Below are 16,858 nucleotides of genomic sequence, written 5' to 3'. Positions count from 1 at the left end.
AAACAGCCATTAACATCCATCCAGAGCCGTATATCCATCCAGTCGTCTGGCAGCTGGTTCAAAGTGTATGGTCCGTAGTGTGGTCGGTTTCCTCTTTATTAAAAGAACCTCTTTTACTTGATAATCGGAATTGATGTCTTTGGTAGAAAATGAGGGCTGTTTCATTTCTGGACAAGGTGGAGTACGAGTTTGTCGGAAATTTCCTGCAAGATGCGATATGCCTGGGCGACGCGGACAATGACAAGGTAAGGCGTTCTAAGGGGTGCCTCTGAGCAGTGTTGGCCGTCACAGGCGGAATGAGCACCCCCTAATTCCAGTCCTTTCACAGGAATTGGGACACGGCTAACCCTTCAGCTACACTGGTGGCAAAATCAGCGTAAAGCTGGCGTTGTCAAGCACATAGACAACTAAAATTATGCAAAACGTTATCCCAAGATACTGATTCCACTAAGAGCGATGCTATATGCACTACGTAGTGCACTTTGGACGGAAATTGCTATATGCACTACGCTGAGAGCTCATGCCGCTCAGGCCACCGTTTTTCGAACTGCGCGTGTATCACTGGGGAGCACGTTAACCCAGCCCCCCGCCTGCGTTCACGCCGCTTCGCGGCGACAGTAAGCGGCTGCTAATTAGAAAAGTTAACCAGCACACGCCGCTTCGCGGCGTCCAGCCGGCAACCCAAGCCCCGCTGTCCCAGATCTGCGAAGTCTGCCAAGTTTTGTCGACAACATTCGGTGTTTTTTTTTTTTTTTTTGTTCATCGCATAAAAGAAATATAAATACCGCCAAATGCCTCGTCAAAACAACGTTCAAGAAAAAAAATAAAAAAGGTAGGATCACCACGATTCGAACCTGCGTCGACTTGCGTACGAAGCGGACACGCTAACCCCTACGCTATGCCACCGGTTGGGAAACTCGTTGTGATCATTCATTTTATACGAGACAAACGTAGTGCATATAGCAATTTCCGGCCGAGCTGCACTCCGGAGTGTATATAGCATTATTCTTCCACTAAAGGCACATTCCCTGGCATTCACACAAGAAAAACGCGCGTTCAAAAGTGCAGTTATTTTATTTTTTGCTTGTTTTTGTATTGCAAAAAGTTTCCACTCGAGGAGGATAAATTGGCAGCGGAAGCTCCTCCCACTTCTTTTATGTTCACTTCTACAATGGATTTTTCCGCTCATGTCGCCTGTGTGGTTGCCAAGGCTCGGCGTATGGTGGGCTTCGTTGCACAGGTGTCGAGGCCCTGTGAGCCTGCTTCACTGCGTACATTGCACACGGCAACGGTACCCCCATCTCTTGAGTACTGTTGCTCCATCTGGTCACCAACCCAGCAGCATCTGATGGAGCGGATCGAAAGCGTTCAGCGGAGGGCATCCAGAACAATATGCTGCTGGGCACTTGGACATGTCTCTAGACTGGACACCAGCTACTGTGACCGACTGAAGGCGTTTGGGTGGCGCCCGCTCCAACTTAGGCGCCAAGCGTGAAGCACACTCCCAATTCCATGAATCCCGAACAAAAACTTACCGGACAAAAACTCACCGGACAGAAGTTTTTTCACAGACCCGGACAAAGACTCACCAGGAAAATTTTTATGTTGGTCTTAACACGAATGCAGACAACTTCAGTGCATCAGTGCTACACTATAATGCAACACTAAATTAAATCTGACAGGCGCATGGTTTGTTGATTAGAGTAGAAATAAGTTTATTTTTCGATTGGTTAGAAGTGAATGCAGTTTCCTACTAGCTCCAGCAGTCTTGGTAGGTCTCAATGTAACTGCAAGCCCTCGCAGGTATTTTTAAGACGATTCTGCAGACGCAAAGTGGTTTTTTGCACCCACTTCACTGGAGGTTCACCTCTCCAGGCTTGTGTCAATGCCATGGCAACGAGCGTGATTTTTTTGTAGGCATTCAATCGGCCTGTAGACGCTTGGATGGGCATGGCCGACAAGCTTCTGGAACCCGGTATTCCATCCTTCGCAGGTGTTGTTCGTACGGTCTTTATCTTGAAGAGTGGCATCGTACATATTCTAACGTTCCGGGGGAAACTCCGGTCGTCGTAGGTGCAGTCAGGCAAAGGGGAGTATTCTCTCTGGGTGCCACCGCAGAAGGAACAGAAGCAAAACGGAAGGGGCCGTTGACATACGTGCAATCAAAGTAGTCCAGCAGGTAGCCGATGTCACCGGTAGGCTTTTCCCTGATGTAGGTTAGTCCTTCGAGGACAAACTGTGATGGAAGCAATGCCAGCCTATCCAAAATCCCGCACAGCCCTCTAAAGTGGTCATCTGTCTTGTACTTTTCCAATAGGCCATACCCCCGTTCTTTCAAAATATTTTTCTTTTTTTAATTCGCAACTTAATGGTGTGTATATTAAAGTTTTGCCTCATTTTCCCTTTCACGATACCCTGAGATAATCCTTCATTTCAAATACGTTTACTATGCACAATAACGGAAGCAATTAATTTTCTTAGCCATTCACTTTAAATATTACCCTGAACTGAACCCCAAGAAAACCAATGAAGAGACATTGTGCCTAACCTTTATCTGTGCGTTTAGCGTGACATAAGCACAGTGAAAAAGCGAGGCCATCGAGGGTGACTTCGCTTCTTCGGTCACTCTTTGGGTTCAAAAACTTTGGTTCCGGGTCGGTCGCAGATCCACCAATGAGGACGTCGTACGCAGGCCTCGTCTTCTAGGTGGTATCGATTTGACGAGGGGCTTTTGAGATGCCCCTTTGTGCGACAGCCCAGCATAGCGGCGGACGCCTTCCCGGTTTGCGCAGGGCATTGAGTTGGTGGCGGCCAACCTGCACGGGGATCTGGCAGTCTTCAAGTACCGGCAGTCAAGGCCCTGGGCCACCGCTTCGGACCTGGGTGCGGTACGTCGGGTCCGCACGGGTGGGGCGAATCTTGATGCCTCTGACGCTCGCAGGTGGCATCCGTCGTCGTGGGCGAGATAACCAACGACTCACAGGTGGGCCCCTTTTTCCCCCTCGCAGCCATCTCCTCACCACAGACTCCTCTGCCCTCCAGAACAAGATTGTGAGCATCAGCTGCGACGGCTGGTGCAACATCTTCGCCCTGCAGAGTGACGCTACGGTGAGGGTCACGAAATAGTCCACCCGCACTCGCTGTCCCGGAACGGGCAGGGTCAGGCGTTTCATCTTATGTTTGGTAGGAGTACGGCCAACACCACACTCGACCAGTTGAGCAGGGACGATTTCGAGGCCCCCGTCGTCTTTCCGTGTCCCTGCCCGTTCTTCGACAAATTACAAAGATGCGTCGTAAAATGGTTGCGCCTCGTCGAAATAACTAAAACCTTCTCTTTTTTTTTTTTAATTTCCCCAGGTGGTCGAAATTAATCCTCAGTCCTCCGTTGGGCATGCCAGATGCCCGTCGTTGGTTTAGCACGTAAAACCCCCAAATTTGACTTTTTTTAAATTTTTTGATGATTGGCTTACTTGCTACGGCAAGCAGGAATAGTCCGCTCGCGCCGTACGAATTCAACGACCCCGCAGTTAGACCACCTGCCGGGGTCGCCAAAATGCGTCGAGCACGTTAAAGAGGAGAGGGACGCGTAAGCCACAAAAGCCGAGTATATTGAGGGGCAGGCAACTCTAAGAGCAGTCTTCCATGCCTTTCGCCGCTGCGACAAAGGGAAGGGGTTAGCCGCATGCACTGCGGAGTGTGCACGTGGCAGAGTTTTACGTTAGGGTCGATCTGGCAGAAAGGAGCGAATGATGGTGCGACAGAAAGGGTGGGTGGCCAGCCGTGTCCATTTGCAGGAGGAGGAGCGCAAGCACATGGCGCCGTTGCACAGTCAGCGGCTGCCGGCAAACACCAAGATGGCCCTGCTCGCAGACATCAGTGAGTCTCCCTCCAACTCCGACGCACAGCGGGCAGGTCGGGCCCTCGCATGCCCTCTTTGCAGCTTACTTGTTGCAAATTTTGGCTGTGTTGAAGCAGGTTTGTAAATGCTTTTATACAGTGGGAAGTTCCCATTAGAATGGTGTCTTACACCTTGACTGCAGAGAGCTGGCTGAAAAATAAAAGTCAAGAGTTTCGACTCTGTTTTTTTTTTTTTTGTATTCGATTTACTAAATTGATTTTGGTTGAACCTTTACCGCAATATTTATCTTAAAAAAATATTTTGATTTTTTGTTTATATATTATCGCACTCGGGCACCTTTATTTTGTCCCCGGAGGGGGTGCCTACACCGTGGGTGTTAAGTGCTTGGGTGTCGCATCACCACGGACCCTAGCCACATGGGCTCCCACACCCACATGCTGGGGGCACCTGCTTTAGTAAGTGCTTGGTGAGTGGTATCACTACTAGCCCCGAGCCATGTGGGTTAACCCACCCACGCCTCGCTGTGCATGGCTTAACCCGGGGAAAAGGGGGTCCTGGTAGTTGAGCTGAGCCCGAGTTATGTTTGGACCCTTCGGGCCCCCCCCGGGTGAGGCAATGTACCTCTTCAGCCCCCGATTCTCGTAGACTGGTGTCCTGGCTTGGCCTGACCAGGATGATACAGTCAGTTGCCTTCCTTCTCCTCTTTTACCTTTGCCTTTTCTCTCTGTCTGCCCTTCTTTCCTCTTTCACCTTCTTTGGTGGCAAGGGCTAACCTTGGGTGGTGACGGATCTCTCTTTAGGCCTTCACTCGGTTATAGTGTCTTGGTAAGCCAAGATTCGATTCCTGGCTGTAGATACACCTTTTTGTTGACTCTGTATTGTGACTTTCTAGTAAATTCGAGAACCGTATTGCTGATTCGAGGTTAGAAAGTTCTATGCTCAAACCTTCTACGTCGATTGTTCCAGAAGCTCACGCCAGTACAAAAGGGACTCCGTGTGGCAAGCCGCAGTCAACCTAAGAACTCGGTCCGTCTGTGGAATACTTCTTACTCCCTGCTTGTCTGTGTGCGTGCCAGTGGTGTATCCAAGAAAAAAATGCCTGGATACACCACTGGCACATGCATAGACCAGCAGGGAGTAAGAAGTATTCTACAGACAGGCCGAGTTCTTAGGTTAACTTTGCAGCGCCTATTTTCAAATGCCATTGATGTTGTCTGCCGTCGTTTTCTCCAAGCGGGACATACTTCCTTGCACAGATGGCGACGGCAAGGTGGAGCTGATCTTGGGCCTGACGGACAGGGTGGTCAGGACCTACCAGTGGACCTGCTTCTTGGAGGTGGGTGCCCCAAAGGGCACATTGTGCTCGGGCTGACCCTCCCCCGTCGCTCCCAGAACGGCAGTGAGGGCAAGCTGGTCGGCCTCCAGAAGTGGGAGTTTGCCAACCAGGTGGGTTCCTTCCCCAGGGCGCCCTCGCCTTCCTCGCGCATGTCCACCGCAAGCTCGCGGCCGTCACTGGTGTTTAAATTCCTCTTCCAGTCGATTGTTTTTTTCCCCGTCGTGTTGGCCGGAACCCGCGTGGATCGACGGAGTCTAACCAAAACGTTGTGTGCGCCGACGAATCGATTGCGGCGGGAAAGGCGTCGGGCCACTGAGGAAACGAACCTAAGAAGTCGGTCGACTACGAGAACAGTAATGCAAGGGAGGGGAGTGTACAAAGCTTTGAGAGAGGAATGTGTGCTGGGGTGTACGAGGCGAGACAAAAAACTGGCTGCGACTGGGGTCGGCCGTACGGGACGTTGCGGTCGCGGGTCGGTCTAGGAGCCGGACGTGGCCAGGTGCCGAGGAACTTGAGGCGCGAGCTTCGAGCAACTCTTTTGGGGCCACGAAGGGTGCGGTACGTTTTGCAGAAGCTGTATCTCGAGAATATCCACCCGGAAGTCTCGTGGCACTTGAAGGTGTCGGCTTGTTTCGTTGTTACATCTGGATAGCACTAGTTTGGGGGTGTAGAAGCTTCATTAAATGTGTGTTCTTATTTTTGTCTCATCCTTATCAGTGGCATCGCGTTAAAGAAAAAAAAGCTTGTGCTTCTGAAGGTGGCAAGGAAAGGCAAAGTTTCAGTCCATAGAAGAAGAAGTTGCAGTTTGTGCCCATTGCGGTGTAGTGCTCGTGTTGCATACTGCGCCGGGAAGCGAGTCGACTTTTCGGTGTGATCCCTTTAACTAGTTTGTGTAGCATCGCGATACCAAGGAAAATGTCTTTCAGTCGGGGCGGAGAATGGAGATGATTATATCGCACAGATATTACTGTGATGGTTTAGGTCAAACACTTTCCCCCAAGACAATCCCAAAAATAATTTCCTTTTACCATTTGTTTATCATTTTATGCTTTTTTGGGGGATTTATTTTGTATTTAAAGAGAAAAAGAAAAAGGATCGAACAAGAACAGGCTGCCATTTTTAAAAATGCATCTAGTGACAAAATTGTCACTCTTTCTAGGTGAAGTGAATCAAGTCTCATAGATCCAGTTTAAATTGATTGAATTTGATTTAAATCAAATGAGTTTAATTTAATTTATTTTTCAAAAAGTCACCGTTTTTTTTACTGTGCTTTCAGTTACTACTGCCGTGTGGTGGTGCTCTGGCGACGAGCCCAAATTAATATTGTGGGCCGTGGTTGCTTATCGTGTGTGCTACAACCTGCAACGAGTCTCTGGTGCTTCAGTACCGAGAGGCCAATGTGCCACAGAAGTTGCACAGCGACCTGTTTGTTGTAAACTACAGGAAGCTTAGCGGCACCTGCAGTTCGCTCGTGAAACAGTGCCAGAAGTTTGGAAGACTCTTCTCTTTGCTTTTCTTTTTAATATTTGGCAAAACAAATACGAAGAAGGCTGTGTTCACATCCGGCAATTTGGCGCACGAAGATGGACATTCTTTAGTTTTCTGAGAGAGAATGCGACTCGCCGTATCTCCCGTACAAACCCGCATTGCTTGCTCGAGTAACCAGGTTCCTGCAGCCAGACCAAACATCCGTCCGCCGAGGTCCTCGAAACGACTTCCACCGTACTCTTTTGCATACCGTAGCGCATAAAGAGATTGTTTACGGATATCTTAGTACTTTTTTCTTTTCTCGAGACTCGGGCCGAGACGTGCCGGCCGCCTAGTAGAATCCAGCTGGTTTTTGCGAGCAGCAATAGACCTTTTGCGAAAATCGAAAAAGCCTGCGCGGGGAGTCCTTGGTATGTTCCTCCCCTCGTCTTTTCTCCCGCTACCACGTTAGACACACGAGCGGGCGCAGGTTACCAAGGCAACACTGCTCGAACAGAGGGAGGGAGAGATGGTGTCGAAGAAAGGGGAAAACGGTGCCAGTCAGGCGAGCGCATGCAAATGGGGTATCGCGTTGGCTGGCTAGCCCTTTGTGAGCCCTCCCCTTTGCACCGTTTCGTTCATCTGCTTTACCAACGCTTTGTTGAACCCCGCCTTGTCTGCGACGTAAAATGACTGTCGAACAAGCAGAATCTCCACATCGCATTACGCCGACTGGATTAGGTGACTGTGAGACGTAAAGGCAGGCAGCACTGATACGATACATCAATAACGATGACGCTCAATAACGGAAAAAATGTGGGTAGCGATTAAGCGCATACTGAGACCACAGTTATCATATTTTGGAAGCGACCAGGAACAAATTTTTTTTTTAAATTCTGGCGTTACGTCCTGCCACGGATGCATCTCTCGCACGCTGCCATTTGGTCTGCAGGTGGGCACCATCTCGCTGAGTGCGAACCAGGCGGGGGGCCTGGCCCTGCTGGTGGCCCAGCCTGGAGGCACCTACACTAAGCTGGACTTCGGCAGCAGCACCCCAGACAGGTCGGTGGGCCCACGGAGTCTTTACAATCCCGAGGGAAATTCTTTTAATGCGCCTCGTGAGAAAAGCAAACATTTGAGACACAAGAAAGTCGAGGTTGCGTAAGCTATGTCGCTTATACACCGACACATGGCTCCGAGGTCGCGCCGCGCGACAGTGCCGCTGTCAGCACGGTGGACGCGCAGACGCTTATCTTTCAGCTAATCTGATTTCTGCGCATGCACAGTGCCCACGCCCGGTATGGGCAAACGCCGACGCATTTGTGAACGGTGTGTCGGTGTACACGACTTCGACGTCGCAGAATCGTACGTGGCAGGGGCCCAGCTCATTCACGACGTATTTTGTGCGGCTCCGAGCTTAATAGATATGATCGAAACACACTTAAAATTTTTTACGAGTGCCTGTACGTGACTCATATATACACAAAATAAACTTGGCCTGAAAAAGTGACTACCACAATATTTCTGCTGAGAGACATTTTGAGTTAATTCTGAAACATGCTTCCATTTCAATACTACGTTGACCCCAAAAAAGAAGCAAGTTTCAGTAATACCCGAATGAGTCTTGCAACAAAAAAGTGAAAGCCGTTTACAACTCCCTGTAACACCGAATTGGAGCGCAGCTCTTTAGGAGGAGGAGGGAAGGGTACTAAGGGGAGGGAAGACCCCTCCTCCTCCTCCCCTCATTCTTTAATATGCTCTGGGGGGTCACCTGACCTCGTGGGGAGGGGTCACGTGACCTGGGGTGGTCAGGTGACCTTGGTTACGGCGAAGCCGCTCTAGCCGGAAACGGGCGCCTAAGAGCTGCGCTCAAAAAGTATTGTAGTAAAATTTTTATTTTTGCCATATATTGCTTCATCTGTGTCTTATCTAGACACTTGAACAAGTTTTTTTGGGAAGTGTGATTCGGCTGTTTTCTAAAGAGGCAATCTCACGCGGTCTGAGCTATGGAGACTGTAAGAATGGTTTTGTGACCACCCAGAATTGGGCTGGTTGTTCCAAATTTGCTTTTATTTAAAATCTGTATCGTTCATATCAATGAGAGCTAGCCATAAGGTAGGTGTTCGTAATCTTTTTTTTTTTTTGGGGGGGAGATATGTAATTGGAAAAGTGGGGTAACTGAACCAAGGCAGGTACAGTTATTTTCACGTTTGATTACAACCAACGGAGACCGGTTACGACCAGCTGTGCAACAATGCAGCTGGTCGTAAGCCGTCGCGAGAGGCTTAAAAACTGGTCTCGATCGGTTGCAGTGAAATGTGATTGTAGGGGCCTTAATCCACGCTCGGGGCTTGGCCAATGTAGCGTGATGTCGCAAATTGAAGCGGAAGGCAACCAGTCTAAAATTGACTTCTGGCAATACATTGTTTTGAGAAAAAAATTACCTAGTAAATTTTCTTTCTGTGCTCTGTTAGAAAAGCAAGAAATTACGAGTCTAAGTATAAGAAGTCCAAAGTAATAAATAGATCTGAACATTACTCAATCACGTTGATGAATATATTTGTTGGTTAGTTTCTTTTCAATCTATCACTTGTGATCAATGATTTCCAAGGCCCGTTGCAAGGTCTTTGATGCGTTTCTTGACAAATTATGGCATCTGGTGGTTAGATTAGACACTCTAGTTTCATTTTCTATATAGGTAGTTATTCTTTTTTCCCCGAGATGGCGATTTATCATGATCAAACGCTCGGTCGAGAAAGATCTGCGTCGCGGGACCGCACCCCTCCTCTGAAGCGTTTGAAGTCTCGCGATTCAAGCACATCTGCAGTCGATTTTCTTGATGGCACCAGCACAAGTGAGTCTGACGATGATGTTGGATCATCAGACTTTAGTTCCGACAGTGACGACACATCAAATCAGCCCAAAACATCGACAACTGCACGTCTCTAAGGCTTGTTTCGGTTTCGGTTCGAGATGGCACTACACGTTGCAAACATGCTGCGTGTGCCCTTTTGGCCGGGACTCGCATTCTCAACGATCGAACGCGAGACTTAACGGTATACCGACTCGGCGATGCGACCTCACCATCTGGGTGCACGGTGGGTGTGCTCATCGTTCCCGTCACGGTTTTTACTTTTGCACTTGCAATTCGTTCATCTCCTTTCTTTTGACGCTTTTGCGCACATACAAATACTGTGCCAGGAACGAGTCTTGGTCCGGCGTGCTTGTATCCCACCCACGCATCGAAGGTGGTCTTGAAATGGCAACTACTGACGACGGAACACCCAGAGTGCCATGCCGTTGGACGTCGCAATCCCGACTGTTCACACTAGAGCTATTGACTGTTCACGCTAGAGCTAGTGTCGTCGCGGCATCGCAGTTCCCGACTGCTTCCGTGAACTGGGGAGCTGGAGAGCGACCTGTGGCAGAATGGGCGTCCGCCGCACCCGGCATGGCCACTACGACGCCGCCACAACCGTGGCGGGTGACGGCGTGACACTTTTACGACGCCGTCGGACAGAAATATCACTTTTGTAGAATGCGGTAAACACGCCGGTTGGAGACGCGTTCTAGGCGCAGCAGTATTACCGCGCAAAGCACTTTGCCCACTGACCTAACGGGGGCGGGCAGCGGGGAGGCGGCGCAGGTGTGCCCGCAGCACCACAAGCTGGACTCGTCCCACATGCGCAACCCCAACGTGTCCTCGGCCATCCTGGGAGGGGTGAGGGGCACCCGGGACGGACGGCTCACCGACTCCCTCATGGCCCTGGCCACACTCGACGGTAGGTTCTCCTCCATTAGAAGAGGTGGCACAGAAAACGGTACGCCCTCTCGCAATCGCGTCTACGCCAGTGTGTATAATGAATGTTCTACTGCTTAGGAAGGATCATAAAAGCGAGATACTCCCGCGCACTTCTCATTATTGCCGCAGAACATTGTCTCTTGGCAGCCGTGAGCGTTTGCTCACGCTGCCAGCTTCACCCGCCCCGCGGTCTGCTTTCTTGTATCTGGAATGGACATGCAGTGCACTCAACCACGCAGCGCAAAGCTCGGCAAGTTTCCTCGGACGGCGGTCGAACGGGTCGAAGGCCGAAAATTTTGTGCCCCGCAAAGGTCGCATGACTCCGGTCTTCCCGCTTTCCCGAGCCCCGGCGAAGGACGTCGCGTCGGCTCTAGATTTCGGGGGCCTTATCTCTCCCCCGCAGGGTGCGTCGTCGGGCGAGTCGGTGCGTGACAAGAATAAATAAAACGCTGCAACAGAGACGCAGGGACAAGCGAAGGACTTCCCTACGTTCTTCTCTTGTACAACTGCATTTCGTTACGAAAGATGACGACAGTCAGAGTGAGCACAGCCTTAGTGCCTGTCTTTCACTCGTCTCCACGTCTTCTTTGGACATTTTATTTATTCTCGAAGGGGGGGGGGGGGGTCCACGGTGTATGGGCAAACTGAGGATAGCGTCTGTGCGTGGCATCTGTGCAGGCACCCTGATGCTGGTGGATGGGGACAACATCCTCTGGTCGCTGCAGGTGGACCACCAGCTGTCGGCACTCACCAAGCTAGACATCGTGGTGAGCCCTTCGCCGTTGTCCGACGCAAGCCGTCTGACGGCTAGGCGAGAGAGCTTTGCGGTTTGGCCGGCGTTTGGTGCGAGGATCCTCGCAATGACCCGGACACGGTTAGGTACGGTCGCCAACGAAACAAGAATGGCGTCTCTTTTGGAAGCCTCTGGCGCATATTCTTTGGCTTTTTTAGGGGGGACATGGGTCATCATATTATTTCTGGAAATGGAAATTATGAAATCTACGGCTATTTTCCTTCTCATCTGCCAAGTTTCTCATTTTGTGAATCAATATTAGAGCCGTATTATTAATTCACAATATCTACGCTGACCCAAATTGCATCATAACTGTGCTGTCGCAAAACCCAAGTTTTGGAACTTTTTGCAGATTTGTGGGATCAGAATCTAGGAACCTAGTGCATATAGAAATAGTACTTGTTCTGCAACTTGTAGCTAAATGTGTGAAGCATACTATGTTGAGAGCCGAATCTTCTCTATAGGTCTGAAAAATTTTTCGACCGACCTATCGTTTTGTTACTTGGTAGCCACCCGCTGAACGCGGAACTTGAATGTGCCAGAAAATCACTAACAATGGTTCAATCTCAGAAGTAGTTCCGACATTGTATTTCTTGTACTTTGTAGTATCTAGCCATCTATTATAACTTATTAAGGGTAAAAGCTGAGCTAGTTGGTTCTGAAACATCTTGGGTAAAACCAGCTGAACAAAGGAAGGAAGGTGACAGGAGAAAAGAATGGCGAACCGACCGCTGGACTACCAGCTGTTTTTTATTAAATCTTCCTCTTCTATTAATTCATCTCCAATCTACATTTAGCTGCCCATTGTCGGACATGCCTGTGTACGGCAGAGCTCGACCACCTTCATATAATGGGACACCATAGAAACCGGGTTGCAAGGGAGGTTTTAGAGGCCCTTGCCATCGACGAAGAAGACGACAAGTGCGTGAGCATCTCTTAATTACCTTGCAAGCCAAAGAAAAACTCTTTCTGCATGGCACCCTTCATGGGTAATTGATAAAAATCAGGAGAAAAAGTAAGAGCAAAAATAAGATCAATGGAAAAGAAGAAGAAAAAGGATGATTGGAGATGAATTAATAGAAGAAGAGGAAGATTTAATAAAAAACAGTTGGTAGTCCAGCGGTCGGTTTGCCATTCTTTTCTCCCGTCACCTTCCTTCCTTTGTTCAGCTGGTTTTACCCAAGATCTATTATAAATAATTTTTGGTTCAGCAGCCTTTCCTGTTGTTCCCAAAAACAAAGGTGGACGAGTTTCAATTATCTCGAGGGCTTATCCGACGATTGAAAAAACGTCAAGACATATGAAACAGCGCTAGAAACTGAACCAGCTCATGCAGATTGGTTGGGTTTGACGAGAGCACCGACACTCCAGGCCCGGCTAAGCGTCGTCGAAGGTTCGCACCGGAGGCGGGACAACCAAAGTTCCCTTCTCGTACCGTCCGTGCCTTCTGGCTCACCGCCTATGTCTCTGCCCCGCTGTTTCGAAACGGCCGCAACCTTTAGATTGCTATGTTGCCTCCACGGTGCAGGGGGACGGCCGGGACGAGGTGATAGCGTGCGCCTGGGACGGCCAGACGTACATCGTGGACGAGGACCGGCAGTCGGTGCGCTTCCAGTTCGACGAGGCCGTCTGCACCTTCACCGCAGGTCGGTGCCGGCCGTCTCCAATGGACAGGGGGCGTGAGAGGACGTCCCCCTTGCAGGCCAGCTGACCCTGAGCCCGGGCGTGACCCTGCCCTGCCTGGTGTACGCCACCTTCGGACACCGCATCGTGGCCTACTACAACGTCACCTTCCCCAACATGGCCACCCAGGCGCTGCTCGAGGAGCCCCACCTGCGGGCACGGCTCGAGGAAGGCCTTCCAGAGGGTGGGTCTCTTCTTCTCCGACCAAGTTGGGTCGAGCCTCCCGAGCGGGAGGGCCCTCGACGGCGCGAGTCTAGTGCTTTGCTTGCCACAAAAACAATTACGGCATCGTCCAAAATTTAGAGAAGGACGATTCTAGAAATTTAAACGAAGATTTGTTGGCCTTCCATTGGCTACTGAAATGCACCGCGCGGAAAGCGAGGCACGCACATTAAATTTTCAGCGAGGGGGAAACAGAAAGCGGAAGGTGATGCTGGTGGCACAAAGTGACCATCTTCGGTGAAAACATACCTAGGGATGGGTCCCGACTTTCTTTGAGTTTTGATAGTTTACCAAATGTTTTACCTCGAATACGAGTCACATCCAGAAAGCAAGTTTTGTTTTAAATGAGATACTGGTGCAACATTTTTCGTTAAATGTTTCATTTTCTACGAATTCCACACACTTTACTTCAGACGCTATCCCCCTCTGTGTCGAGCTATTTCTCCCATCAATGCACCAGTCTTTCGGATAGCCTCCTTTTACGGCGTGCAAGTCCGTCTCTTCCTTGCACACATGGTTTCTTTGCCTCCCTTCCCAAATGCACCCATGTTCATCCCCCCAACCTTGGCCAAAGGTGGGGCGAGCTTGGCTGCCTCGTCGTCGCACATTCCTTATGTTTTCCTTTGATTAGTTTGCGCCTCTTTGCGTACCGACGCGCCAAAGACGCATTCAAGAACACATTGATTGCCGTATTGGCGAGGAAATCCGACTACGGGGCGCTTCCTCCAGTTCGGTTTGCGCAGAGCTCGGCGTTTACCCAACACAAGGCCCGTGGACTGGATTCTTTGGTATCCTCTTCCTCAATCAAACGCGAGGCTCCGATTGCGGTTGAGTGCTGCGTTGGTGTTGGGCTGGGACTCTTCTGCGACGTCGAGCGCAAATCAAGGGATTACACCATTTGGAGACGCGTTAGGCACCGTACTGGTGCAGAGGGGAGGACTAATCAAACGGACCACGAGATTCGGTTTAATTAATTTTGTCACGAAAGCCGAGCCGCCCATCCCAGAGAAGCTACCCGCATCCCCTGGGCACATGCATCTTTTGGCATCCAGAAGCTTGTCTCTGTGGGCTGTCATCGAACTTGGGTCGGCATTCGTGGCGCAAGTGTAGTTATTTTCCATGCTTGCAGTACAGAAAGCGAGGTGCGGGAGAGACCTCTCGAACTGGGACCTTTGTGCGCCGTAAACGGCCAGTCTCGTCCCGACGGTCAAGAGCACGGGGCTGCATGGAATGAGCAGTGTCCTGTATCGTTGCAGGGGTGGACCCCCGCAAGCTCGTGCACTGGTGCCTGTACGGTTCGCACACGGTGCTGGCCGGCCGTTCTACGGGCGAGACGAGCGAGGACCGCCTGTGCTGACACGTGCCCAGCCGGCGGCAACATTGGCCGAACGCATCGACTTGGGGGAAACCAGGCTACACTCGTCCAGGGAGAGCATTGCGCTGCCCCTCTGCAAAGGAGACTCGGAGAACGGCACAGGGGCATCGCGGGTTGCAATGGCCGTCAAACAGCAGCCGAACTGCAACAAGCCGGAAAGAGCGCTTGCCGAGTGGCGTTCATCGATACCTTCGAGCCCCATCCGGACTCCTTCTGCTCCAGTTTTTCGAGAATTGCCCTCCCGCCCTCCCAGCCGAGCGGAGTGGTGTCGTTGAGTAGAACACTTTGCCGTCATCCCCCATGTTTCGGTAGAACCCTGAAGAGTTGTTTTCCGGGTGACCGCAGTAAAAACAACATACAATCTGAAAAAGCGCAAAGACGGATAACACTCGGAACGACTGTAGACAAGGTGGGAACTGGCTCTTGCCCGACAGTTTGCCTTGTGTGGGCTTCCACAACTGCGAAGAACCAGCCTTTTTGTTAGAATAAATTATAAGTGGACTCCTTTTTTCGCCACTGTTTGAGATTGGGGGCCAACCTGTAACGTCTACCAAAGGGTGTCGACACAAACAATGAGCAGAATATTTGCTCCAGGCGAGGACTATTTTTGTCGAAACCCTTTTTTAAGTTTTATTAAATTAAAAGCAGCTTGCAAAAAGATGGACAAAGTTAGAAGCACACAGAACGAGCACTGTGCTGTCAACTGAACACTTACTGAAAAAGCGGCTCGAACGAGAAACCACCCTAAAATCAAACGCCATACAACAATGACATGTCGCTCACCACACATCGATAGAATCTATCTTTTTTTTATGTAGGTAAATTGAAGCCTGGCTTATGCAGTGCTTTCTGCCTGCTTTTTCTATTGCTTGTGTCTCCAACACCTCTCTTTCCACTTTTGCACGTCCCTTGCCAATGATTTATTTATTTTTTACCCTCAGGGCGAGGGCGTTACAGAGGGCAGTGAGGTACACAAGTAAAAAAAAAAAAGAGAGAGAGAAAAAAAAACAGATGTTTACAATTCTCTATAATGCTAAATTAGAGCGCAGCTCTTGAAGAGGAGGAGAGGAGGGTATGTCCCTCTGTACTCTCCCCTCCCATTTAGCGTGAAATATTTTCTAAATTTCCCCGCTCAATTCAGCAAGAAAATTTTCCCATAATGCAATGTGCGGTTACACCCGCTTCCATTATTCCCATAATGCCAAGCATGCGGTTACGCCAACGCCGATGGAGACGCCACTCAAGCTGGAAAAGGGCGCCTAAGAGCTGCGCTCTTGAACAGCATAGAGTAAAAAGATTATACAGTACAGCTCTTTATAAGAAAGGTTAGTTATGGAAGTTCTAAAATGCGTGCTATCAGGGATTTGGCAATGGCCCTGAGAAGCTGATTCTACAAAGTTGTGTAGCTGTTACTAAAAGGGTCATGAAAACGTTTTGTGTGACTAGATTTAATGTCAACTTTGTGATGGTGATTAATGCATGCTGAAACATAGGGTAATGAGGTGCTGTTACTAGCCTTTCAGAATCTGGTTGTTATGATAGATGAGGCATCTTCAAAGATTGGGCGACGCAGGATGTCTCTGAATCATAATGCAACACTTCAGTTAGGATGAAGCTTCTCTCCCCTCGCTCTTTTACAACCAGTAGTTTATTTAGCCTGTAAACATAACTTCTATAAGATGCCTGCAAAAGCACCTCCTCCGCACGTGGCGTCAATTTTCCCGCTAAATCTAGCGGAGAAACTGAATTTGTTCATAGGTGACGTCGCACAATGCATTGCGACGTCATTTTTCCTCGCTAAGTTAGCGGGTAAACTGAATTGGGTGTTGAGGTCACGTGGTGTCAATTTTCCTAATAAATTTAGTGGAGAATTGAATTGCTGTTGAGGTCATGTGACGTCAATTTTTCCAATAAGTCTAGCGGAGAACCTGGATTTGTTCATGGGTGACTTGACACCGATTAATGCGACGTCATTTTACCTGCTAAATTTAGCGGGGAATTGAATTGGTGTCGAGGTCACGCGACATCAATTTCCCCGCTAAATTTAGCACGGTTACGCCAACGTCGTGAAACCCGGAAACAGACGCCTAAGAACTGCTCTCTAAAAAGAAGTTTCACAGCCACGTGACTTCTGGCAGCCATTTCCTCCTCTATATTTCCCCTTTCCAGGTTCGATTTTGGGCAGTTGCCTTTTGTTACTTTATAAAAATGTGTGACGCTGTAGCAATACAAGTTTTTTGGGGGTGTCATTGTCCCTTTAAATGAGTCGTGTCATTCAAAATAAAAGGTCAGAGAGTTGTATTCGTTCGTAAAAAGGCTCC

General features: G+C 49.6%; 1 protein-coding gene across 5 annotated transcripts; it reads left to right on the top strand.

The window, feature by feature from the left end:
* The first annotated feature begins 22 nt into the window (after nt 1-22).
* Nucleotides 23-16,838, top strand: LOC8031520 (KICSTOR complex protein ITFG2). 5 transcript variants are annotated; one of them, XM_040504368.2, is made up of 14 exons: nt 35-82; nt 177-245; nt 2,793-2,888; nt 2,942-2,983; nt 3,043-3,108; nt 3,795-3,876; nt 5,116-5,195; nt 5,252-5,305; nt 7,615-7,724; nt 10,293-10,444; nt 11,143-11,231; nt 12,786-12,903; nt 12,960-13,124; nt 14,419-16,838. In XM_040504368.2, the coding sequence occupies exons 1-14, from the start codon at nt 68-70 to the stop codon at nt 14,517-14,519; spliced, it is 1,239 nt and encodes a 412-aa protein (XP_040360302.1). In that variant the 5' UTR covers nt 35-67; the 3' UTR covers nt 14,520-16,838. The 5 variants fall into 5 exon arrangements, with proteins under 5 accessions (XP_029850453.2, XP_040360302.1, XP_042145329.1 ...); XM_042289396.1 differs by having other exon boundaries at nt 43-82; nt 12,786-12,907; XM_040504369.1 differs by having other exon boundaries at nt 46-82; nt 2,793-2,883.
* The last annotated feature ends 20 nt before the right edge of the window (nt 16,839-16,858 follow it).

The sequence above is a fragment of the Ixodes scapularis genome, unplaced genomic scaffold (genome assembly GCF_016920785.2).
Source record: "Ixodes scapularis isolate PalLabHiFi unplaced genomic scaffold, ASM1692078v2 PGA_scaffold12__126_contigs__length_90152505, whole genome shotgun sequence".
Taxonomy (NCBI): domain Eukaryota; kingdom Metazoa; phylum Arthropoda; class Arachnida; order Ixodida; family Ixodidae; genus Ixodes; species Ixodes scapularis.
This window is presented reverse-complemented; position numbering and strand designations above follow the sequence as displayed.

What these genes read in the sequence shown, in the direction of transcription:
- LOC8031520 (XM_042289395.1), top strand. Translation starts at nt 150, where the DNA reads ATGAGGGCTGTTTCATTTCTGGACAAGGTGGAGTACGAGTTTGTCGGA. An exon ending in GGCAGCAGCACCCCAGACAG is followed by an intron (nt 7,725 to 10,292) that starts GTCGGTGGGCCC and finishes GGGGGCGGGCAG; the next exon opens with CGGGGAGGCGGCGCAGGTGT. An exon ending in GGCCCTGGCCACACTCGACG is followed by an intron (nt 10,445 to 11,142) that starts GTAGGTTCTCCT and finishes GCATCTGTGCAG; the next exon opens with GCACCCTGATGCTGGTGGAT.